At 47.6% G+C, this 24,388-nt stretch overlaps 3 protein-coding genes across 8 annotated transcripts in view; 1 reads left to right on the forward strand and 2 right to left on the reverse strand.

Annotated features, from left to right (window-relative positions):
* Positions 1–10,906, reverse strand: part of ralgapa1 (Ral GTPase activating protein catalytic subunit alpha 1) — a 30,624-nt gene extending 19,718 nt beyond the window's left edge. The window contains exons 1-18 of the mRNA XM_076171491.1: positions 10,450–10,906; positions 8,202–8,312; positions 7,998–8,047; positions 6,983–7,040; positions 6,324–6,367; positions 5,999–6,176; positions 5,761–5,876; positions 5,197–5,335; positions 4,869–5,077; positions 4,430–4,747; positions 4,161–4,340; positions 3,987–4,058; positions 3,712–3,860; positions 3,412–3,535; positions 3,108–3,254; positions 2,583–2,673; positions 2,271–2,435; positions 833–979 (exon numbers count right to left, since the gene is read on the reverse strand). Of these exons, the coding sequence (XP_076027606.1) occupies positions 833–979; positions 2,271–2,435; positions 2,583–2,673; positions 3,108–3,254; positions 3,412–3,535; positions 3,712–3,860; positions 3,987–4,058; positions 4,161–4,340; positions 4,430–4,747; positions 4,869–5,077; positions 5,197–5,335; positions 5,761–5,876; positions 5,999–6,176; positions 6,324–6,367; positions 6,983–7,040; positions 7,998–8,047; positions 8,202–8,312; positions 10,450–10,555 (2,404 nt within the window). The 5' untranslated portion in view covers positions 10,556–10,906. The remainder of the gene's footprint in view (positions 1–832; positions 980–2,270; positions 2,436–2,582; positions 2,674–3,107; positions 3,255–3,411; positions 3,536–3,711; positions 3,861–3,986; positions 4,059–4,160; positions 4,341–4,429; positions 4,748–4,868; positions 5,078–5,196; positions 5,336–5,760; positions 5,877–5,998; positions 6,177–6,323; positions 6,368–6,982; positions 7,041–7,997; positions 8,048–8,201; positions 8,313–10,449) is intronic.
* A 298-nt stretch (positions 10,907–11,204) lies between these two features.
* Positions 11,205–14,880, forward strand: LOC143016925 (breast cancer metastasis-suppressor 1-like protein-A). Its single transcript, XM_076171502.1, has 9 exons — positions 11,205–11,363; positions 12,294–12,452; positions 12,579–12,669; positions 12,773–12,900; positions 12,993–13,072; positions 13,192–13,288; positions 13,395–13,484; positions 13,589–13,653; positions 13,746–14,880. The coding sequence occupies exons 2-9, from the start codon at positions 12,314–12,316 to the stop codon at positions 13,842–13,844; spliced, it is 789 nt and encodes a 262-aa protein (XP_076027617.1). The 5' UTR covers positions 11,205–11,363; positions 12,294–12,313; the 3' UTR covers positions 13,845–14,880.
* A 614-nt stretch (positions 14,881–15,494) lies between these two features.
* The window catches only part of mia2 (MIA SH3 domain ER export factor 2), a 95,651-nt gene continuing 86,757 nt past the window's right edge, over positions 15,495–24,388 (reverse strand). For 4 of the 6 annotated variants that reach the window (XM_076171496.1, XM_076171498.1, XM_076171493.1 and 1 more), the window contains 22 exons: positions 22,561–22,692; positions 22,391–22,412; positions 22,187–22,275; positions 21,978–22,049; positions 21,711–21,821; positions 21,545–21,616; positions 21,279–21,383; positions 21,057–21,179; positions 20,782–20,943; positions 20,593–20,683; positions 20,252–20,319; positions 20,085–20,155; positions 19,891–19,992; positions 19,698–19,794; positions 19,558–19,625; positions 19,377–19,453; positions 19,113–19,226; positions 18,501–18,653; positions 17,944–18,117; positions 17,797–17,849; positions 17,514–17,688; positions 15,495–17,421 (listed from right to left, as the gene is read on the reverse strand). In XM_076171496.1, coding sequence (XP_076027611.1) covers positions 17,171–17,421; positions 17,514–17,688; positions 17,797–17,849; positions 17,944–18,117; positions 18,501–18,653; positions 19,113–19,226; positions 19,377–19,453; positions 19,558–19,625; positions 19,698–19,794; positions 19,891–19,992; positions 20,085–20,155; positions 20,252–20,319; positions 20,593–20,683; positions 20,782–20,943; positions 21,057–21,179; positions 21,279–21,383; positions 21,545–21,616; positions 21,711–21,821; positions 21,978–22,049; positions 22,187–22,275; positions 22,391–22,412; positions 22,561–22,692 — 2,382 coding nt within the window. In that variant the 3' untranslated portion in view covers positions 15,495–17,170. Of the gene's footprint in view, positions 17,422–17,513; positions 17,689–17,796; positions 17,850–17,943; positions 18,118–18,500; positions 18,654–19,112; positions 19,227–19,376; positions 19,454–19,557; positions 19,626–19,697; positions 19,795–19,890; positions 19,993–20,084; positions 20,156–20,251; positions 20,320–20,592; positions 20,684–20,781; positions 20,944–21,056; positions 21,180–21,278; positions 21,384–21,544; positions 21,617–21,710; positions 21,822–21,977; positions 22,050–22,186; positions 22,298–22,390; positions 22,413–22,560; positions 22,693–23,341; positions 23,550–24,388 lie in introns of those variants that run through there. The other 2 variants (XM_076171499.1, XM_076171494.1) reach the window with 2 other exon arrangements.

The raw sequence follows: 24,388 nt of genomic DNA on the forward strand, positions 1-24,388 counted from the left end.
ACTGACACACACACACACACACACACACACACACACACACACACACACACACACACACACACACACACACACACACACACACACACACACACACACACACACACACACACACACACACACACACACACACACACACACACACACACACACACACACACACACACACACACACACACACACACACACACCTGATGTTGAGGTAAAATCAGGAGGATGTGAGAAAAGTGAAATCATAACGGCAGCCGACCAATTAAACAAGATCAAGTTCAATCAGTAGAGTCAAATGAAATCGAAAATCAATCACAAAAAGGTCACCACGGCAACAGGGGCAGTGACAGCAACACCACAGAGATCGACGCAGAGGAGAATATCAGATCTGAATGAAAGTGCAGGAAGAAGCATGCAGACAAACAGAAACACCAAGCAGGGAGGAGAAGAGGCCGGAGATTCAAACACACACACAAACACACACACACACACACACACACACATGTCTAAATGCATCCACTGATCATCAAAATGGGCGACGGGAACCTGGGGACAGATTTTCTTCAAAGTTGTCTGACATCTCGTAGGATGAACTGATTGAACAACTTGTAAAAGAATATAAATCTGGATACTGTGTTTGCAAAATTACAATGATTGTCCAAAAGGAGAATTTATAACCACACGATTTTCCCCCAAAGAATTGTCGCATGCAAGATCTGGAGACTCTAAGAGAGCCTGAGGGGGACGAAGGATGAAGATCAAACACAGACTGCAAGCTAAACGTTCAGGTGTACTGTGGATGATGGGGTGTTCCAGGCGGTCAGGTAGTGCAGATGATGTGTACCTGCCAGCTGGTCGGCAAGGGGGGGTAGTAAAGGATGGTGGTGGTGAAGGAGGACAGGAAGAGGCGGAGCCAGAGCAGGAGCACTCTTAGCACTGCGGATAAAGGCTGAGGACAGCAGAGAGTCGCCTGTAGAACAGCTACGCAGGGCTGAGAAGGTGAGATGAACGGACAGAGCCGAAAGAAGAAGGAGAAGAGAGAGGCGGGGGAGGGGGAAGAGGAAGGAGAGAGAGAAGAGGAAGGAGGCAAGGGCAAGAAGAGGAGGCGAGAGGTGAGAGGGGGGACAAGAGGAAATATTTGAGAGTCATGGGGAGGAAATGAGTGGGAGAAAGGAGGAGGAGGAGGAGGGGAAGAGAGAGAGGAAAGGACACAATGAAAAAGAGAGAGAGCATAAGAAGAAAGTGAGGAGGATCAGCGAACAAGAGAGAGAGAGAAAGAAAGGAGTGAACATAGCAAGAGAGAGATTATTCTTCAGGCACAGAGACACCTAGAGAGGTTGTTTGGGGGAGGAAGAATAGTGAACAAACAGGCAGGGGTTAGGCTGGAGGGCAGAACGACACAGGGACTGTGGAGGAGCAGTGAGACAGGCAGAGAGACAGTGAGACGCTGCAGGAAACGTGTCTAGCTGCACAACTGAAGTTTCACCGCACAAAGACAGAGTTTGGGTTCAGACAGCCGGGACCAGAGCTTTCACCACAACGTTGTCCATTTCCTCTGCAACAGCACAAAAGCTACAGGAGCCATTCTGACTGAAGTCTTACACAATATATCACATATATATGTTATACTGTGAATGAATAAGTATTTAACCCTTTTACCTCCCACAGTATTCTCCATGTATCATCACATAAAGTAAGGCTTGTTTATGAGAACCAGAACGCTGAGTCACATGACTGGATTCATTTTCTATAGACTGACAAATGATTGAAATGAAAGTAAATGATTGCAGGACTAAATATCACACTTTTGTTCAGGATTTTCCATGAACTTCACTCCATAAAAAACTCCCTTTCCTTCTTGGTCATGATCCTGTTTGCACTCGTCTATCTGTGCTAAGCTGCTGATGTTCTTCTTCACACTAACGGCCACAATGGGCTGAAGGTTTTGGATAAATAAAGCGAGACGTGACGCACAAGCGACAGTGGGCACAGAGTTCAGCTTCCTGAGAGACACACCGGCAGGAGGGAGGAGAGAGGAAGAGGAGACACTGAGTGAGACAAATCCTACAGCTGACACAAAACAGGAGCCACCTGCCGGAGACACGGACGCTCATTTATCACTGTGACCTCCTGTTCGACACACACATAAGCAAGCAGGATACACACAGAGTCTAAGGTCGGTGCTTTGAGCAGGAACACAGTGAGATCTTGCCCCTGTGAAACTGAGCATTAGGTCTTTAGTATGTTATGTGAACGTGATGATGGAGCAGAAGGTTCCTCACCCACAGTCTTCTGCCGGACGATGCTCCGGGCCTTTTCGATGCCCGGGGAGCCGGCGGTGGTGGCGCTCCTCTGCCTCATGGCTGCTGCCTGGCCCGGCTGGTCTCTGCTCCAGCCTTTAGAGAAGGAACTGTCCACGATCTGCCGCTGGCCCTCCGACCCGATTCCTGGAGCGGACAGGTGGACGGGGAGGGGACGGGGACGTGAGAGACGCAAATGGCTGAGGACTAGGTTCTGTGTGTCTCAGCTGTTGGCTCATTCTGTGTGTTTCTCTGTCCCGGCTCAGTGTTTGGATGCTGGAAGGACTCACTCACCTTTTCCTTTATGTTTTTTCCGTTTCTGTTCACTGAGTTTGTCCAGAGGCAGCTCGTTCAGATCCACACTGTACAGGTTCCTGGCCAACACCTACCACACAAACACAAACAACACATGAAGCTAACATTCTGCTTAAACCAAGATTCAAACATGTAAATCCCTCACTACTTCATCTCCTGTTGCCTTGACGAACACAATAAGAATGTTAATGATTCATCCAGCAAGCCAGCCGTTAACTGAGATCACTTACATTTGCAGACAAGTTCTGTCCCCATCCATGTTATACAGCACAGTAAGAAGAGCGTGAGGTTGTTAACATTCCTGTAAGCTCCTGTTTCTGACCTCTAACTGTTATAAACCTTATTCATTAACACAATGTTATGATGGGTTCGCATGGATGTCTCCTGTCCTCCAGCTCTCTCATGTCTACATCCAGTGTGGACAGAAAACCTGATCGTCATGACGACAGGATGCCTCTGTGATAACAGAAATAGCTTGGATTCATTTTTTCCAGATCAGATTACCTTGGTGAGCGTCTCCATGGTGAGCGACCACTCTGTGACCAGCTCCTCCCAGCAGGTGAGCGAGGTGAGGACAGAGAGCAGGTCGTCCCACAGGTCCCTGCTGATGAAGACGTTTAAGTTGGCCTTGATCCAGGCCACGATGAGCGTCTGTGCAGAAAGAGGGAGACGAAAAAGATCCAGTCGACTCAGCTCAATAATGTTAAACTGTAAACAACAACAAACCTTTCTTCAAATCGTCTTTTATGGATAAAGAAATAAACACCAAAGCAAATGTGTGTGTGTGTGTGTGTGTGTGTTGCTGTACCTGAAAGATTGGTCCTGCCAGTCTGCCAGACAGTGTGTTGTTCTTCTTGCCCGGGGGCATGATGGATGGAGGCCTCTTCATCACAGACTCAGTCACCCTCAGCAGGACCAGTAAGATCTGTTCCCTGCAAACACACACAGACACACGCGTGATCGACCCAATGACATACAAGCGTTGTGCTTTAGTCTCCAAAGCAACGGTGTCAAGCATGAGGTCAGAATACTTTCTAAACAAATCCTTCATTTGTGTTGTTGAGTCATGAGCTCATACATTTGTCCAGAAGCTGTTTGGAACTCTTACCATGTTTTTTGATCCATGGTTTCATGCATGACGAGGCTGCGGTAGATGTTCAGGACTCGCTTGCACATATCAACGTGCTCCTCTAACAGGATCTTGATGTCGTTGGCTGGTTCCATGAGGAAGACGTTGGCGGAGTTTGTGATAAACACCTGGAGAGGGGACATGGATGTGGGCCATGGAGGATTACAACACTGAGGCTGTGTGTGTGTGTGTGTGTGTGTGTGTGTGTGTGTGTGTGTGTGTGTGTGTGTGTGTGTGTGTGTGTGCAGTCCTACCTGTAGTGTGGTTTGGACTCCAGCATGAACACTGTACTCCAGCAGCTCATTATCAATCTCCTTATTAATCCCCTGGAGGAAACAGGAAACACACACACACACACACGTAAATGACCTTTCAAATCTTCCCCTGCACGTCTCCTGATCCCACTCTGTGAGGGGCTTCTTGCTGACCTCGTCTTCTTTGTCTCCCAGCTGAGAGCCCGTCTCCAGACTGCCGGCTGTAGCTATGGGATACGGGCCCTCCTCTGGCTCTTTCATGAACACGGGCTTGTCCTCCATGGAGATCCACTCCTGGTACACACGCACCACTTTACGCATGGCTGCCGCTTCACACATGGGGAGGAGGAAGGTCTGTGTGAGAGCAAAGAGACACTCAGCTTCAGAAACATACATGGAATATTGTTCCAGTTACTGCCAGCGATCCATTTCTTCTTCTTTACCTGTCTAAAGATCTCAGTGATGAAGTTGACGTAGGTTCTGTTGCTGGTCAGCACTCTCCTCACCACCTCCATGTCAGTCAGCTGCTCTTCATCCATGGAGCAGAGTGAGGAAGAGCTGGGTTCCCTTTCTGTCAGCGTGGATGTGTTGGAGTGGCACTGCTCGCCCTCTCCTACGGGACCCACACAGAACCCACCGCTGATGCTGCCGGGCCCCGACGAGGAGCCGCTCCCTTCCAGGTGGCTGTCTGATCGCATCCCGCTTCCTCCGCTGTCGTCTGAGCTGCCTGCAGAGCGAGCCGCCAGTCCAGCTGCCGCCCGCTGGAGAGCAACGTGTCAGATTATACAGAGATGCAGGAACAGGAAGAAGGAAACTGATATTGATGTGGTTTGATATGTTTGTGTGTGTTTGTGTGTGTGTGTGTGTGTGTGTGTGTGTTACCTGTATGTTCTTGGGGACGTTCTCGCCCTCTGTTCCTGGGATATGTGGGTGTGTGTTGGGTCGTGGCTCCAGCCAGAAGGACACCAGCCAGCGGATGAAGATGACTCGTGCCTGGAGGAAGCTCTCCTTGGTGCAGTACAGTGTCTCGCCACCTTCCTGCTCCCTGCGCACCACAGTGTAGTACGGCTTGGGACGATTCGGAGGAACATCTGCCGGGACCAGAAACATCTGGATCAGGGTCATTTCATACTAAACCCTTCAACATTTATGCCTAAATCACAGTTTAGACAATAATAAAGTAAATAATAAATAGGTGAGCTGTACTGACCCAGTATGGGGCTGTACAGGCTGGTTTCCATGGCAAAGTTAGGGAAGATATGAGGAAGGTAAAACTTCCTGAAGTGACCAAAGAGGAAGTTGAAGCCTCGCTCATGGTTCTCTTTACAACGCCACTCCAGGGACTTTGCCTGGACACACACACACACACACACACACACACACACACACACACACACACACACACACACACACACACACACACACACACACACACACACACACACACACACACACACACACACACACACACACACACACACACACACACGCTAGTATTACGCAAACAAAATAGGGCCATGTGGAGAAGAGCACCATTGTTTTAAGGAAGAATGTTGAACAATGAACCGTCAGTGTGTGTGTATGAGTGCCTACATGTGTGTGTGTGTGTGATAACAGCAAGAAGAGGAAACCCAAGGAGAGTGTCAGTATCAAACTTATATCTTGGTGTGTTCATGTTAGTGTCACAGGTCAGGAATCACTGCAACATGATCAACCAACATATTCTTCTTCACAGCCTCATTGTATGTTTGTTAGTAAGGGATAAGGGTAATACCTGGTTTACCATGTATTTTAAGAGGGCCTCCAAAAAATAAGCAGTGAGATCTTCTTGGTTCTTATCCCCTGACTGAGGAGGAACCAGTGGGGTGATCTCCTCTGGGGTCACCTGAGCTGCAGGGGGGGGGGGGGGGGTCGGGGGTCAGTACTGCAGTCCCGATCAATAAGCAGATCAATATAGAATAGAACAAACCAATCATTAATCTCTGCTGTGTGTGTGTGTGTGTTTGACTAACTCTCTGTCAGACTGAGCGGTGGGTTGATCAGGCTGTCCAGGGTGCGTGGGCTCCCGTGGCAGAGCGGCGCCGGGAAACCGGGGATCAAACAGGCGAACATGCAGAGCTGCTCGCGTTCGGCTTTGCTCTGCAGCGCCTGCATCCAGAGCAGGAACAGACGCACGCCCTCACGCCTGATCTGCGCACACACACACACACACACAGTTTGTTTACTACCATACAGATGTGACCTGGTGCTGATAAGAGGGAGGTAAACTTGTTGCAGCATTAATTTATTGAGTCAGAATGTTATTGCACAGAAGCGCAGGGACGCACGGCTCCGTACCTTCAGAGAGTTCCCAGTGTGCAACAGCTTCTTGAGGATCAACCCTGAGACAGAACACAGAAACATGTCAGGGTCAGAGCAGCACGCAGCATGATGTCACACACAAAGCATTAACACACACACACACTGAACACCAACAACACACAGACTTCTTTTCCTTAATGATATAAATCAAAGTCTGCTCACTCCTGATCCTCCCTATGGCCTCAGGCTGCACTCACACATCAGTATTATCATTCAGTATTCAGTAAGTAGCAGGATTTGTGTGCATAGCATGTAATTATCCTCTATGTGAATGGTGACATCATCCAGAACTACTAATGTTGTAGAGGTGGAGGAGCTGTGTGTGTGTGTGTGTGTGTGTGTGTGTGTGTGTGTGTGTGTGTGTGTGTGTGTGTGTGTGTGTGTGTGTGTGTGTGTGTGCTGAGGGGTTGGCAAGTTTCAAATAGGTGAGACAGCCCATCTGCCACGAGCCGCCTGTACCTCCACAAAACAATACCTTGTCTCTGGCTTTAATTACAGGTTCACTCTCTGTGTGTGTGTGTGTGTGTGTGTGTGTGTGTGTGTGTGTGTGTGTGTGTGTGTGTGTGTGTGTGTGTGTGTGTGTGTGTGTGTGTGTGTGTGTGTGTGTGTGTGTGTGTGTGTGTGTAGCATGTTACCGATGCTGTGGAACTGCCATCTGCTCTGGATTCTCTCAGGCAGGAGCTGGAGGATTTTCTGGGGGGAAATAAATCAGGTATCATATAAATCTATAACATAAACACATAGAGTGGAACCTATAGAACAAAGATCCAGGGCTATGAGAGGTTTGGCCCTCTTAAAGCAGACTATTACTAAATGAAGCAGCTTCTCAGCGAGCTAGAATGAGAGATGAGAGTTCTTTGACACGGATCTGTGTGGGCAGGGTGGGTGGCAACAAGAGGTCAGCAACACCCACACCCACACGCACACTGCATATACACACACACTCCCCACTATCTTATCCCACTCTAAAGCAGCACCACCCTGTTGGGAGTGTTGCTGAATTCCACCATCCCTGGTCTGGGGTCAAAGCCAGTCAGTGTTGTGGTGCAGACCGGGACGACCTAGAGCCGGTGAAGACCCGGAGAATAACAAAGGCCTCAGCGCTGAGGCCTCACGGGTCAGCGTTCAGGTCTACGGCCACACTGGAGCCAGATTCAGATTAAATGGAATGACACGTCAAACTTTTACTCCTGCCGACACACCCCTCTGGCATTAGCTCTGAATAAGCAACGACTCATCCGTCCTCAATGATCCACATTCTTTTGCTCCTTTGTAACTCCATGATTTCCCCTCCAGCTCTTCCTCATCCCACTGGCCTGCTGTGCTAAAGTCAAGCTGCGGAGTGAAAAACTAATATAACCTTTACTGGAACACTCTGGAGGGAATCAAAGTAATAACAATCTATGGAAACATTGTTATTGAAGCAAATGAATCACAAATAGGAAACTTTGCATTAAGACATTGCTTTTGAAATGGAATTCCTCTGGTCTCCTGCCTGAGCATGAGAGCTACACACAGAGAGCTTTGTGGTTGGTGTCTTGTTGGTGAAGTTGCTGTTTGCATTCTGGAGATGTTTGGGTTTGTTCAGAGGGGGGAAACACTCCTCTAGATCTCTGTGTGAAGCTGACATTAGCCCTGCTAGTTCCTCACCTCAAAGATGAAGAGGATCGAGTCCAGCTCCTCCCTCTGAGATTTGTGACCTGTAATACGCAGACCATCTTAAAAAAAAGTACAATGTTACTGCTTTGAATGGCAATGAGGCATGAATAGCTTCATACAGCATCTTTCCTTCTCTTGTAAAAGCGATCAGACCTACAGTGAACACATTCTTGGCGTTGTCAGTCAGAGACATACCTTTCTGTCTGAGGCTGACCTCGATGGTGACAAAGTTCTCAAAGAACACATAGTAGATGTGCGAGTAGTTCAGGTCGAAGAATTGCTTCAGCTCTGACGACTCTGCGTTCTCTGTGGAGAGCGCGGGGGAGAACACAGTTAAGACTCGACTCAACACACACACACACACACACACACACACACACACACTTATGCATACACATATTGAGACTTGATCCAAACTTCTACTACAGCTCTATTAAATGCATGAACAAATACAGAAACTTTCCAATTCATTAAACTGTATTTCAGCCAGGCCAGTGTGTTTAAAAGCATCGTACTCCTGACTGATTACCAGAACCACCAAAACCTTTAACTGTCTCCTATCACATTTCAGATCAGTCATTCCTAACATACTCCCATACACTCCCCTATAGCAGCCTCACTCTTCACCAGCAAAGACCCCATAGTGACAACAACAGATATCTGAGGATTTCAGTCACATTACAACATTTGAATCCTGTTAAATATGTGGTAGTAATGTGAGGGAGCGAGCAGGAGAAACGATCACAGCAGCAGCAGGCCGGGTCTCAGGCTCACCATGAGACAGATTCTCCTCCGGGATGAGGAGTTTACTTTGGTGTGTTCTGGTCTGAATCTCTACTTCAACACCACTGGCCATGGTCATTAGGAGAAGACACACTTAGACATTGAGTTAAAACACACACACCGCCAGCACACACACCATTCCAGGGTCAAAATAGAAATAACACGGAGGACTATCTTAAGCTCTGCATGAATGCACACCAGCACGTGAGCAGGTACACACACACACACACACACACACACACACACACACACTCGAGAGCGCCTGGTGGTCCAGTCTCTGTCTCCAGGTTTGTTTATAGGACACCCAAAAGCTGAACTTTGTCACATACACGCACATGAACGCTCTCTCTCACACACACACTGTCTGTGTTCTGTGCCATAGTCGTTGCCCTTTTAAGGTCTTAGCAGTCAAACTCAGTGGTTTTCTATCTTCCCCTCTGCAGACATTTGACCACAGATTTCACCAGCAGCTGTCTGTAAACCTCAGGTTAGAAGCAACATCTACATCATTACTAACAGGGGCCATTTTAAAATGAACACATTCAAATCTTTGATCCAATAAATGATCTTTAATGGGAAACGGCCTCAGATGTTTGGGTCAAGGACGACCAGAGCTACAGTCATCATCGCCATAGCGACCTAGTGTGAACCAGGACTCAGCTGCACCGAGTCAGGGACGTCTGGACAAGAGTCAATGTGTGTGTGTGTGTGTGTGTGAGTAGCCATTGTCCAGCTGTCCGTGCAGTCTCTCACACACAATGTAACTCCAAGTGTGTATGGTTATTATCATGGTCCGACATTCCCCACGGGGAAGGGAAAAGGGGCACACCCCATTCTGTTTGGATGTCTACACACACACACACACACACAAGTAGCTCTCACAATAGAAACAGGAAGTTGAGCTACTGTACATGCAAAGGAAGAAGTAGAGGTGATTTCCCTTTCAGGACTTCCAGCCAAGGTTCCTCAACCCCCCAACCTGTCATCATGCAACATATTCAAAACATTAACGTGTGTTAGGGCTCATCTCAGCATATAAAGAGAGCAAAACACTCCAGTGTTTGTCCCAGTATGCAGGCAGACACACAGACACACAGACACACACACACACACACACACACACACACACAGACAGACAGACAGACAGACAGACAGACAGAGGGCTCTGGTGAAATCACAACAGGGTCTGGGATGTTGTGGCATCACTATGTCTGAACTTCACTCCCGTGCGCCTTAAACACGCTTTACACATGAATAGATCCAGATAAACGCTACTTAAACGCTACTCTGGGTGGCACGCTGCTTCTCGCGGTTAGCCCACTTTGCATCATAGACTTTGACGTGTTCCACTTTCAAACGTCCATCGTCTCATTTAGCTCCACCAGTGAACATTATGAATCTGTGGATTCATTTAGTTAACAGATCGGAACATTTGCACCATTACAGAAATGTTACATGTCAGACTAAATGTTACATGTCAGACTGAATGTGCCGAAGTGATGAGAGCACAAAGTGATCGGAAATGTCCAGAAATAGAGTAACTAAAAGAGCTGCGTCTCTCATGACAGTGAAGGGAACTTTAAACGCCACATTCCCCGACATGAGTTTGGTAAATACACACACATATGGAGCCAGCCTGTAACATTCACTCAACACTCACCTATGACTATCCTTAGATGTTTGAGTCTCGTTATCACGTCTTTCTTTGGGTCCAACACTTTCTGTGTTGACTTCTTAACGTCCCCATGAGGCTTTTTGGAGAACATTCCTGAAGAAACAAGAATGCTACGGCAGACAGCAAGGAGGGGCTAGCAGAGTGTAGCCGCTTAAAGAGCTCCAGCTAACGTTAAGCTTCAAATGAGAGCCAAACCCCGCGGCTGCTCGGACATTTAACACCGCTGCGGTGTGAGCTAGCAGCTCTCTGTCACAGCGACGCTTACATCTGCGTGTACGGCCTGTCGGGGAAGAGGCGGCTTGTTTAAACTAGGACAAACAATATGTAGAATGCAGCGGGGCAAAGCATCCATCCATTGCACCTCCTCCCTTCCACAACACAGTCCGCTCCGCAGCCTGAAGGCTACACTAGTCATCTAGCTCCGCTGCGAGAAAACATCATGGCGGCTGAGGGAGGAAGGAAAACAAAGTAATGGATCCCAGAGAAATCAAACGCTATCGTATTATAATAATAAAAAAATCATGCATTGTTTGAGTGCATATTTTCCACTGTCGGTACATGCACTGTTTACATGTAATCACCTTTAGACTCACACAAATCTATTCAACGTTTAAAAACAGTTTGACAAATGCAATCGGACTTTATCCCTGAGCAACATTGAATGCTGGGTAATGTAGTTCATCGTTGTTTCTCTCGCGCTCTGATCTCGTTGAAACAGACTGCACAGAAAACTACCAGTCCCTGTACAGACATGCGCGCGCTGCCCAGATTTGTTTTTAGCTTAGCGTAGACACACGAGTGGGATTGCGACCTACGGCAATTTAGAATTTAATACAGTTTTGCTTTTTAAAAATTCGTTTTATTTTATTGTTTCCGAAACATCCAGCACCCTTCATATCGTAAGTTGTGACTGATTTCTAAGTTTTGCAAATACTTTATAGTAGTATCAAATCGCGGGAAGCTCACCGGCTAGCTACTGAGCTAACTATGCTGCTACACTAGCGTCGTTGTTTGTTGTTTATGTACACGTTGCTGTTTAACTGTGTGGCTGTAGAAGCACAAAGAGAGAGGTCTCACTAGAGTGCAGTGGGAATTGTTTTATGTAGGTAAAAACTAGGATTACCATACGACTCTGTGTTCAACGCTTATTAAACAACACTGCCTGCAAAACTGTGAAAAATAATGCCGATGTTCTACTTAATATGGTAAAAAAAATGGAGAAATGATAATTACGTTAACGAAGTATCATTATTCTCTCTTGGTGGCGAAATTTAAACATTTAATCCACTGTACAAGCATTAGAATCACGGTATGATCCTGCCCTGAGTGTATTGTAACAATAGTCAGGACCTAAAACGTGTCTGCAGGATTAACCCTGTGTCTGTGCATAAAGTGATGTTGTAAGTAGTGAGTCTGGGTGGTTGATGGTCCTGATCAATCCTCCTGGCTGCTGTTACAACTGTCATCAGAGCAAAGATAGGTCCTCTTTTGTCATGTGTATCGCCTGTCGTCCATACCTTTTGTCACAGCAACCAGAAGAACTGGTCAGGAGTATTAACGACCCTGATTAGCACAAGTCAGGAGTATCAACAACCCTGATTAGCACAAATCAGGAGTATCGTTGCCCTGACAATGGCTCCACAGAGGTTAAATTCTGTGGATCCCTGCCAGTTGGTCACAACTGCAGAGGCTCCTTGTACGAGAAGCAAAGAGAGGCAACGTTTCTAAGCTCTTACAACCAAGTCCAGCTACCTGAGAATCAAACCCTCTGTGGATCTGCTGTGAGGAAACAAACAAACTCATGGAGTATTTCCCCGATTTGTTCCTAGTTTGCAGTCAGTCAGCTGAAATGCCCGTTCATCGTGACCGAGAGAAGAAGGAGAGCACAGCAGAGGAGATGGAGGTGGAGGATCATGAGCAGGACGCAACCAGCACTGAGGAGGAGGACTCGGACACGTCCTCCGTCTCTGAGGATGGAGACAGTTCAGGTGAGAAGAACAGAAATAATAGAAAAAGAGCACAGGATTCCCTTTCAGGTTATATTGTGCTGTGAAGAGAAGAGGTTTGACGGCAAGTTCCATTTAAATGAATCTCTGCATTTTGTCCTGTCTCAGAAATGGATGAGGAGGACTGTGAGAGGAGGAGGACAGAGTGTCTGGATGAAATGTCCAACCTGGAGAAACAGTTCACCGACCTCAAAGACCAGTAAGACCATAAAATCGTTACTTGTAATTAAGAAGCCATTGTTTAGGTTCTGTCTGCACGTTCCTCTCTAAATCTGTGTGTGTGTGTTTGTGTGTGTGTGCAGGCTGTATCGGGAGCGTCTCAGTCAGATAAAGAGTAAGCTGGCGGAGGTTGAGGCCGGTCGGGCAGCAGAATACCTGGAGCCTCTGGCTGTGCTGCTGGAGAACATGCAGGTCCGCACCAAGGTGGCAGGTAAGAGAAACACACACACTTAAAGACACGTGTTACACAATCTCATCTCTGCATTCAATCTGACGCTTTGTGTGTGTTTCCATGTGTCTCAGGTATCTACAGAGAGTTGTGTCTGGAGTCGGTGAAGAACAAAAATGAGTGTGAGATCCAGGCAGCATGCCAGCACTGGGAGGTCAGACACACACAAGCACAACACACTTTTACTATTTTGCCTTATCTCTTAAGACTGCTGAGCTTGTGTGATGTTTCAAGTGTATGGGGTTTAATGTGTATGATTGTGTGTGTACACAGAGTGAGAAGCTGCTGCTGTTTGATACGGTCCAGAGTGAACTGGAGGAGAAAATCAGAAGACTGGAGGAAGACAGACACAGCATAGACATTACATCAGGTAACACACACACACACACTAGGAGTGAATCACGTTAGACTGTGGTCCTACGTATGCAGTTGAACTCAAGTCTCTCTCTGTCTCTGTCTCTCTCCCTCCTTCACAGAGCTGTGGAACGATGAGTTGTCAGGGAGGAAGAAGAGGAGAGATGCCTCAAGTCCAGATAAGAAGCGGAGGCGACCTTCAGTGGTGTCTGATATCCTTTGACTGCTCACACTGATACTCCACTGTTACACCGTCACCTTTACTGACACACTCACCACCAAACACTACCATGTCTTTGTCCTTAACTCCACCCACGCCCATATATCGTCTACATGCTTCCTGACCTGGACATCCTGGAGGACTGGACAGCCATCAGAAAGGTGTGTTTGTGTGTGTGTATTCATGTAAATGTGTGTGTCTGTGTAGGCATGTGAATCTGGTGTGTTAAGTGTGTGTGTGTGTTGTGTTCCAGGCTGTGGCCACACTGGGACCCCACAGAGGAAAAGCTGACTCAGACAGCCCGGCCTTCCCATTCAGACCGGACAGGACCAGACCCATTCTTAACTGCTGAGGCAAACACACACCTACAGGATACACACACAGTGGAAGCAGCTTTCTCTTTCTCAAAGCAAGAAAAAACACACACACACACACACACACACACACAGTCTTCCCAGAAATCGCTGCTCTTCTCGGCTGACAGTGATCACAGCTTTACAAGCAGGTGACACCCGTCAGTATGCTGCCTACAGTGCCCATGGGCAAACATGACAAGGAGTTGGGGGTTTGAATCCCACCAGCGAGGTCTCAGACTGTCATTATTTACTGACATTTGAGCTCATTCTTTGTTTTGGGGGTCTCAAGACACTTTGTTAGTTTGTTTTTTGCATCTGAACATAAGTTTACAACATTCTCACGAGATACGTTTGACATTTAGGAATGAAATCTTTGAAGTGCTTGTTCTGGATCTCAGCCTCGATCATGAATGCTTGCCATGTGTTGAGTGTAAATGGATCCCGATAGCCGTCATCATGTTATTTCGCAGTGTTCTTCAGCTCCGCTCCGTCTCTGCCAGTGTAACACAGTAAGTGGAGACCACACAGTAGCAAGAATAGGAAGAATTACAATAGGAGCTTCTGGAAACTCTCTGTATATATATTTTTTAATGGGTTACCTGGACGTTTTGAAATTCAATTGTTTGTTTTCCTCATCGATGTGTGAATCATTGTCCTGTTATTGTGAAAAACATCTTTAAGTGCTCTTCTCTGAACTCAAAGTTTACTCAGTAACATTAGTCATCACAGCCAACAATGGCAGAAGGACACCACATTGTTAGCTTCACTCATCCTTTGTTACCATCACATCACTGATGTAGCAGTTTTTATAGGTGCAAACAATGCAGATGCCATTCAGTAAGTTAAGGCAGCCTGATAGACTAGGAGTTGTCTGTGCCAGTGTTATACAAGCAAGGACGCTGAGGAAACCGTTTAAATCTGTTCTTCACAAAGTATTACCGTTAGATTCGGTACTCAACTACCTCTTGTCTCGCCCTGCAGCTAATCTCACTCATACACATGCAAATATATCAGGGACCGGTCATTCATGGTCATTTTGTGAAAAATCCAAAACCCAAGTGCTTTAATAAGAAGTTGTTCACTGCTCCAAACCTTCACGTCTCCTGGAGGTTGAATCAGGGCGTCTTGGCTGTCGAAGGTCACATTTTCAAAGCTTATTGCCGCGTCAGTTTGATGTCCAAAAATCAGCAAGTCAGATTTGGCAGTAAACTTTCAGGATCATCAAAGCTTCTTACAGGAAACCCTGCTGTGACTGAGAGGCTCAATCTGTTCATTAGCATGTTTGATTGTGCTGTAATGATTTTTCTGATTGGTTGTTCCAAGACTTTGTTCGCTGAGTGTATCAACAGGAAAGACATACAATCATACAATCCACTATGTATTAAGGATGAGGAACACATTGCCATTTTAATGCCTTTTATAAACAGATGTGTTGTAATGATGTGAACATTTCAAATCAATATTATTTGACAGTTTGTTATGTTTAAGAGATGTTGTGTGTTTATTTGTCTTTCTTGCAAGCAGAAAGATATTTTAAGTTCATTTGTTGTTACTGGGATGTTTTCAATTAAAACATGTCGGGAGCAAAGTTGTGTCGCTTGTGTGTTGAGTTTCATATAGATTCCATAAAATGTAGAAACGCCAACTACTTGGAAAAGGGTCTTTATTCATCTATTCATCACCTCTCTTCAAAATTCATAAAGGCTTCCTCCTGGTCGCAAGGGCGGCTTGTCTTCTTCCAGTCAGTCCATTTTGTTCATAGCTTTGTGACTGAGGAAGGGTCGAGCCCACCTCTACATAATAAAAGATTTAATGTAAGCTTTAATGTAAGCAGTTTCTCCTCTAACCCACCGCGTCCAAAGCAAGTCACTATAACACGATTAAAACTACAGTCTGCTGTTGTAGATATAAAGTAAGAGTTCTCTGAGTAATGGGCAAAGAAAGCAGACACATGCCAGGAGAGCAACCACCCCTGCTGCTCCTCTCTGGGAATATCTGAACTTTTGAGGGAATTTCTCTCACAATCAGGTCTGATGTGATGTCATCTAACTATAGGGGAGTTAACCTATGGGCCTGTATCAGGAGGAAGTACGGACCCGGCAGCCTCACTTTGGGATCCTGTATAACCAGGATTACACCAAGCTCTGCAAACACAGTCCACACAACCAACATGACCTCAGACAGAGCCTGTAGTATGAATGGATTAGGTCATTCGTGGTGATCGTAAACAAACGGTCATGTTCCCTTAACTACACCGTGTATGTGACTCCAGTCAGCTGAGGGCTCAGTACACTTGCTGTTTAACAGGTTTCCATCCGATCTTGCGACCTGAAGCCTCAAGCAGGTTAGCTCTATAGCCCTGGTTACCATGGTGATTGAAATGTGTCATAGCCGAAAGGCCTCAGTCATCTGGCTTCATGATACAGGACCCCGACTAACACACCGGATGCTTCATGCCAACTTCTTCTAAATGATGCTTACATGGGCCAAAATAATGAAATGAGAATATCCGTCCTAAACAACAACATTCTTACACCGTCACAGCCTGTGATGGTTGCTCTTCCTCTGTTATCACAGTGACATGCTCACTAACACTGAACACTAAACACCTTCCTTCAAAAACTGCACACATACAGCATTTCTGCATTAATTCACAGCACAACACAAGTTCCATTGAAGAGGCTTCCGGCGTCTTCAAGCAAACAAGCAGCTGTGGTCTGGTTCACCTACGTCACACACTCACACACACACACACACACACACACACACACACACACACACACACACACACACACACACACACACACACACACACACACACACACACACACACACACACACACACACACACACACACACACACACACACACACACACACACACACACACACACACACACACACACACACACACACGTTTCTGTCTTTCCTCTGCTTCTTGGGTCGCTCTACAGAGCACAGGCCTGGACAGTAAGTTGTCCCTGAGCCCTCCTGATCGCTGTCGCCATGACGCCACGACAGCAGGGACAACCACACAAATGAGGAGGATGGCACAGAGGGGATAAAAGGCAAATGATTGGCCAGGTGAAAGACGAGAGACATAGACGGACCAGAGAGAAGAAGGAAAGCGGTGAAGTGGAGAGGTCTGAGTGCTGAAGGCGGGGGTTTCTTCTACACTGATCATTAAATTCCTCTCCCTTGTTAATAAATAGATGTTTCATAACGTGTATGGTGGAAAATGGCGAGCTGCCTGTCATCCCTCCACCACGAGTGTTAACCACAGACGCACCGTCTCGTGACTGGAGAGGGAATCGTACTCAGCCTCATATGGCGTCTTGGGGCGAGGGCGTGTGCTCCTCTGGTAAGGGGCCTCGCGGCGGGGCGGGGAAGTGCTGGCGAGGAGGAAGAGGACCCATAGAGGGAGGAAGGAGGCCGTCGGTCAGAGGGGGTCGCATGGGCGGGGCGCCGTAGGGGGGCATGTGAGGGTGAGGAGCAGGTGGAGGAAGAGGTCCACCGGGGGGGAAACGAGGAGGGCCCATCATGCCTGGGTGAGGAGGACGAGGAGGAGCCCACGCTGAAGAGAGGAAGACGCCACAAAACAACATCAGGTTACTTTGCTCAGAGGGTGATGAGAAATATCTGCAGTGAGACGGATCAGCTACTCACAAGGCCCCATGGGGGGCCCCCCTGGACCCCTGTACCCATAGAAGTCAAGAGGAGGGGGTCCATAGGGGGCTCGGCGAGGGAAAGGCCCGTCCATGGGCCCCATGGGCCCAGGGGGGGGCACATAGTCCATCCTTCGGTCTGCTTCAGGGGGGGTCCTCCGATCCCCAGGACCAGACTGGGAACAGACAACAGGTGAAGTTACACAGACACACACACACATCTGGTCTGCTGCTCCATCAGAGGAGGTCATCATGATTACACACAAACACACACACACACTCACCTCTCTGTGCTCCTGCTCATTGCTGTGTTCACTGTTTTCTCGACATGCTCCATCTGCATTGAGACACACACACACACACACCTTCTGTTGGGCCACATGATGTCATTTTACTCATTGACTGTGACTGTGCTGAATACAACCACTCACCAGCCATGTCTGCAGGGTGTGGGGGTCCCGGAGGAGGGGGTCCAGTGGGAGGGAACCCCCTGGGTGGTGGGGGGCCGAGGGGCATGGAGCCTGGAGGGGGCAGAGGACCCAAGGCTCCAGGAGGAGGCAGAGGTCTCCTGTACATGGGACCTCCTGACTCCGGAAACATGTAGCCTGACAGAAGGACAGAGACATGCAGGGTTAATGGAGGAGACACAGAGACGTGGACATGAGCCCCACATGCTCACAATACACAGGAAGTCCCATGATGCATTTTGGAATCACGTGCACACACACATACACACAATGCACCTACAGGTCACAGCACCATGACAGAGCACATCATGCTACACGCTGAATGATGTCATACAGAAAATAACGCTGATCCGACAGGAATCCAGCACCACACACACACACACACACACACACACACACACAACATGAACACAGTGAGGTTTGTCAGACTCCACTGTAACACTCACCTCTTTCTGTTTGGGTCAAACTAAGACAAACATTATCAGATTTTGCGTCTTTTGCGCACACACACACACACACACCTGCAGGTCCCATGGGCCCCGGGGGTCCTCTGGGGGGGGGAGGCCTGCGATCTCTGTCCCATGTAGGAGAGATGGAGCCGCTGTCTGAATGAGGACCTCCACTCCGCTCCATCTCCCCTTGGCCACCGGGGGGCTCGCCTGGACCGCGAGGTACTTTGGACAGATCAAGGAGACGGAAAAAGAGAGAGAGGGGAGAGAGACAGAAAGAGAGAGCGGGGAGAGAGAGAGAAAGAGAGGGGTGGGGGTAGAAATAGAACAATAGAGCGAGCCAAAGAAAGAATATAGGACAGTAAAGATGATCAGTCAGAGTGGGAGAGCGACATGAGGCGACATCATGATTATTCAGAGTGAAGCCAAGCTAATGCTAACATGCCGGCAAACCCATCATGCTCCTACAGATGTGCACAACATCTGCTGGGCAACTCCATAGGGAAACACACTCTACAGTCTACAGTTGATCAGGCTGCAGACTCAACATGCTGCACGGGTTTAGATGCATCGCATTGTGAATTTGTGTGTACATTTCTTCTATATGTATGTGTGTGTGTGTGTGTGTGTGTGTGTGTGTGTGTGTGCGTGTGTGTGTGTGTGTGTGTGTGAGTGTGTGTATACCTCTAGGAGAGAGTCTAGGAGGCGGCCCATCCATCAGTGTAGGAGGAGACAGGAAGGCTCGTGTCTCAGATGCGGGTCGACCCAGAGGAGAGGGGCCGTACGGCGACCTTTCACCTGGACAGAAAGGACAAGGTGGTGCAAAGCTGCTACGACCTTCTAATGTGTGTGTCTGTTCATGTCTGAGCTTTGACTTTCACCATCATGCAGAGGGATGAAGAGCAAGAGTGTGTGTGTGTGTGTGAGTGAGTGTGTGTGTGTGCCAACCTCTAAAAGGCAGCGGCCTGTCCAAGGAGTACGGCTCTTTGTCAAGGGAGTCCAGCTTAAACTGTGTGTCCGTCAGCCTGCACACACACACCCCACAAGGTAAGACACAGAAACTCTCCAGAAGCAGAATCACAATTTGACACAGATGTTAAGAAACGTTCCCAAACGAGGCGGTGCTCACTTCTGCCTGAGGAGGGCGCTCTCTCTCCTGATGTCTGCCAGGTCTCTCTCTGCTGCTCGGGCTGCCAGCTGCAACGTCAACACACAAGGTGAGGAACAAGCTATCAGTAACATGTGTGTGCGTGTGAGAGCTTTACTGACCCAGTTATTGTGAGCCTTCTTCTCGTGCGCTGATATCTGGGTCTGGTAAGACTGCTTGGTTTTCTCCAGCTCTTCCTCCATCTCCTCTGCTCGATTTCTGAAGGGAACAGCAATAAGGTACCAGTGAGGTGTGTGTTTGTGTGTGTGTGTGTGTGTGTGTGTATAAGGCTCAGGAGTGTGCAGAAGTGAATACCTGTAGTTGCCGAGTTCCTCCATGGCCAGAGCGATGTTTCTGTCTGCTTTATTTAACTTCTCCTCTTTCTGCAGACGCTCCTTCTCCTCCACTGTCAGAAGTCTACAAGCACACACAATCAAACACGTCATTACATCTTAAAGACAGTTGACATCACTGCTAAAGCAAACGTATCCACGCCTGTGTGTTCATACCTGTGCAGCTTCAGCTCGTTCTCTTGGTACATCTCTGTCATGATGTTGAGTTTCTGTTGTAGTCGCTGAACCTACACACACACACACACACGTCAAGCGGAACAAAGTTAAAGAATGAATGAGAGGAAGAATTTCACACCAATATAAAGTTGTTGAAGTTGGTTTACCTCCTCTGAGAAGTATCCAGCCTCAGACTGCAGTGACAGCTTCTCTTTCTCTAGCTCCTTAATGCCCTCTGGACACACACACACACACACACACACACACACACACACACACACACACACACACACACACACACACACACACACACACACACACACACACACACACACACACACACACACACACACACACACACACACACACACACACACACACACACACACACACACACACACACACACACACACACACACACACACACACACACACACAAGTGATTAAAGCGTTCCAGCACCATGGCTGAATGAGTGAGAGGAGGTTCATCACAGTGTGGTTGACTCACCATGCAGCTCTTCTTTGGCTTTGACTTCATCATTCAGTTTGGCAAACACTCGGTCCTTGTCCTCGTCCACTGATTTAAGGTCTGCGTTCAGCTACACACACACACACACACTTTAGGGTCAACAATGCATCGTGACACACCTCCACCATAAACACTGTGTGTGTGTGTACATCCCTTTCTCTCCTGTACCTTAGCAGCATAGATGAGTTTCTGGACCTTCTGGACGTGTGCGTCTCCTCCTTCACTCTCCTCTCTTCTTCCTGCTTTCCCATTGGCCGGCTCCTTCCCTTTCTCTTCTCCATAGTCCGAGTCCCACGCTCTCATCCGTGGCAGGATAAGATCAGTCAGGGCCTTGAAGAAGAACACACAGACGCTTTGGTTTCAGACCAGCTGGCTTTCAACAACCAGGATGAGCAGCGTGGCTGAAGACGCTGTATCAGAATGTTCTGCAGCCTGAACAGTACCATGATGCGCTCGTCCTTGTTGGCCACGTCTTCCAGCGTCCCACTGCTCACAACCTCACAGCGTCTCATCTCCTCCTCTAGCTCGGTCACTCGCTCCTCCCATCCTTCCACCTGCTGACGCAACTGCAGGGAGAAAGACAGACGGGAGCAGGGATGAGACAAGATGGACAGACAGAGAGGGAAGAAGACAAAGCATGACGGCAGCAGGTTCCTGTTTCCTACCTGTGTGTTGCTCTCCTTCAGCAGGGCGTTCTCCTCTTCAGCTGTTTCCAGTTTTCTTGTGAGCCTGTCGCTGTTCATGCTGTAGACTTTCAGAGTCGTCTGTGCCTGGAGACAGAAGGACGGGACGCCACGTGAGCAACAGAGAGACACCGCACACAGACAGAAGGGGACAGAGGGGGACAGAAGGAGACAGAGGGAGACAGAGGGGGACAGAGGGGGACAGAGGGGGACAGAGGGGGACAGAGGTGATGAGACGATGACCTCACCTGCTCTTCCAGTGACTGGAGCTCTTTGGAATCTTCTTCGAGTGTTTTAACTGTTTCCTCCAGTTCTGCTATCTGGAATGGCGACCACAGAAAAACATTAAATCTTTGTCCCACAGCTGCATTTCCTTCTCATTCCTGCTGGATGGCGGTGTGTTTGTGTACCCACCTTCCTCTCCTGATCCATCCTGTGCTCTCTCTGGTGCTTCAGCTGGTTCTTTACTCCTTCTAGATCTACGTCCAACTCGCTCTTGGCGTGTTCCAACTGTCTGGCTTGGCCCTGCGGCAACACAAAGGAGACAGATACAGTAGAAGAAGAAGAAGAAGAGGGGGTGGACTCCTCTTCATATCTGCCTCGCTGTGATGGATTTGTAGTTACTGCTTTCAGCCTTTTACTTCCTAAATCCTTCTCTAACTTCACTTCCTGTGGTCTTACCTCCAGACGCTGGATCTTCTCAGTCTGGGCCAACACACCGCTGTTCCTCAGGGAGCTCTCCAAGGTATCATGCTGCAAAGACACATGAAGAACAACAAGGTCAAGATTTTAACCAGGACTTATTCAGATTTGTACATGAAACCATTTTACAATCAGACTTTCAGCCTGTCCTGCATTGGACCCTGTAGATAGTAAAGCACAACTCTGACCTCTTGTTGGCATTTGCTGAACGTCTGCAGGACCTCACACTTCTCATCCAGCAGCTGAGCCACGAGTGCAGCCATCTTCCTCTCTTTACCTGAAAACATAAACACATTCAGCTACCTTTCTGTAGTTGCTCAGAATACTGGGACATGTGGCAGTGAGGAAGGACGTGTTATTGATCTGTCAACACGTTAAACTGTGGCACTTACCCCGATACATCCGGCTCTTTACCTAGAGAGAGAAGAGCAGAAGAAGAGAGCAATGAACCACAAACTGAGAAGCTGACTGCTGATGAAACCGGGTCTTTGCGTCTACGAGCATCTATATGTCCGTACAGGTGTGTGTGTGTGTGTGTGTGTGTGTGTGTGTGTGTACTTACAGAGCTGTAACACCGACAGCTAAACAGCAGCATGGTTACCACCCCCACCAGAGCGCAGATGATCACTGGTTCCCATGGCAACCCATACAGGTCTGGCCCTGGTCTCATGTCATCAGGCAAAGACAACACAACCTGGAACAGAGAACCAAAAGGGAACTTACACAGGGTATAACTTTATCAATGCTGAAACAACACAGGTTATCTGTATATGTTGGGATCTAAACCTTGATCTATTACTCTCAGATATCCAATAATATCGATTGAAAACCTCCGGACTATTTCACACACACGTTTTTGATCCACACACCTATAGAAAGCACAATTCGAACAATTTGTCTTTCACTGTCTCCTGCATTTCTTGCTCCAAACTCTAGGGGTTTGTAGATACAATCAACACAAGCCAACAGCTGTTAGCTCAGCAGGATTTAAAATCCCAAACCAACATCTTAATGCTGAAATATTGTTTTAAACATCAGTCCCAATGCAAACAAACACAAATCATGTCTGTCGTGTTTAAGTGAGTGATAACATCTGACAGGAGAAGCTTCTTACTATCAATTAGCTCGCTAGCGTGTTTGTTTGACAGGCGCTGTTAAGACTCGCACACAAAAATACAACATTGACACTCAATCAACATACTTGACAACACTGGCAGCAGTCAAATCACAATAAAAGACACGAACACCATGAAGCGTTAATAAGTAAAGATGCCATATTGTGTCTCCAGGTTAGCAGAGGAGGCTAGTTAAGACATGCTAACAGAATGTACCACATCACCTACATCTTTCACTTTCTCAACCGCAGTGCTGTAATAAGCCTCCGCCGTCGCCCGGAATTCGGCCGCTTTGTTGGCCATCTGGTCACTCGCCGGGTGTTCCGCCATTTCCTTATTATTTGGTCTAAATATGAATTTTAAACTTATTTCATTGCCATGTCGGTGGACGGTAGAAGCCTCGTACCGGGCTAGCGGCTCACATCCTACTCACAATACTGAAGCTCGAAGCCGGACCGTGCCAAGTAGCTCATTCATAGGGGGAACCAAAAGATGAAGTTCATTCCTTAAACTCATCCTAACGAGACGAGTCCATTTTTATTAATTATATAAGAACTACAAGAGCGATAAATTACGTATATGCCACACGGTTTAGACACAAATGTTGTTTTAGATATTCATAGACGCGCGTACATAACTTAACACCCCCGCCACTGTATCGTCATCACTTGCAACGTCACCAATTGTAAAATGCCACACTGGCATGTCGGAGCACTTTAAATGTGACACATAGAAAACAGGTGTCACTCAAATAAACACGTCAAATCTCCCCGGACGCAGATTACCTTGTGCAAACATTTAAAAAAAAAAATAAATCAAGTGACGTGTAAACTAAATGCTCTTCACCTTATGCGGCCATTTGAGTTACAGCCTCAGGCACAAGACTGAGGAATCTACTTTACTCACACACCCTAGAAGGCTCATACTCACTGAATCTTCACAGGATTCCATCTTAAACAATAACTTGACCCCTCAAAACATCTAAAATGTTCCTTGAGTGTCAGTGTTTGCTCTCCAGTTGGCTCAGTGTGAGTAATAGACCTGCTCCAAGGAATGTGACTGACGCTGACGGACCCAAGCCAGCATGACAGCTGACACTCAGGCTAAGCTGCAGGCCTCAGGCTGAGTGGACAACATGTCACAAGTTCAGAGTCTTAAAGAACAAGACTCCACTGTTTATTGGCACTGACCAACTGAAGCCCGTGTGTCATGTGGTTTGTTATTCTGCACCCAGATGCACCCAAATATGCCTCACACCAAATGACCCACAAAGAG

Source organism: Genypterus blacodes, unplaced genomic scaffold, assembly GCF_046128005.1.
Source record: "Genypterus blacodes isolate CSIRO-AG114 ecotype Tasmania unplaced genomic scaffold, CSIRO-AGI_Gbla_v1 ptg000255l_1, whole genome shotgun sequence".
In the NCBI taxonomy this organism is placed as follows: domain Eukaryota; kingdom Metazoa; phylum Chordata; class Actinopteri; order Ophidiiformes; family Ophidiidae; genus Genypterus; species Genypterus blacodes.

Coding starts and splice junctions, on each gene's coding strand:
- LOC143016925 (XM_076171502.1), top strand. CDS start 12,314: ATGCCCGTTCATCGTGACCGAGAGAAGAAGGAGAGCACAGCAGAGGAG. Junction 12,453..12,578: donor TGAGGATGGAGACAGTTCAG/GTGAGAAGAACA, acceptor GTCCTGTCTCAG/AAATGGATGAGGAGGACTGT. Junction 13,289..13,394: donor CAGCATAGACATTACATCAG/GTAACACACACA, acceptor CCTCCTTCACAG/AGCTGTGGAACGATGAGTTG.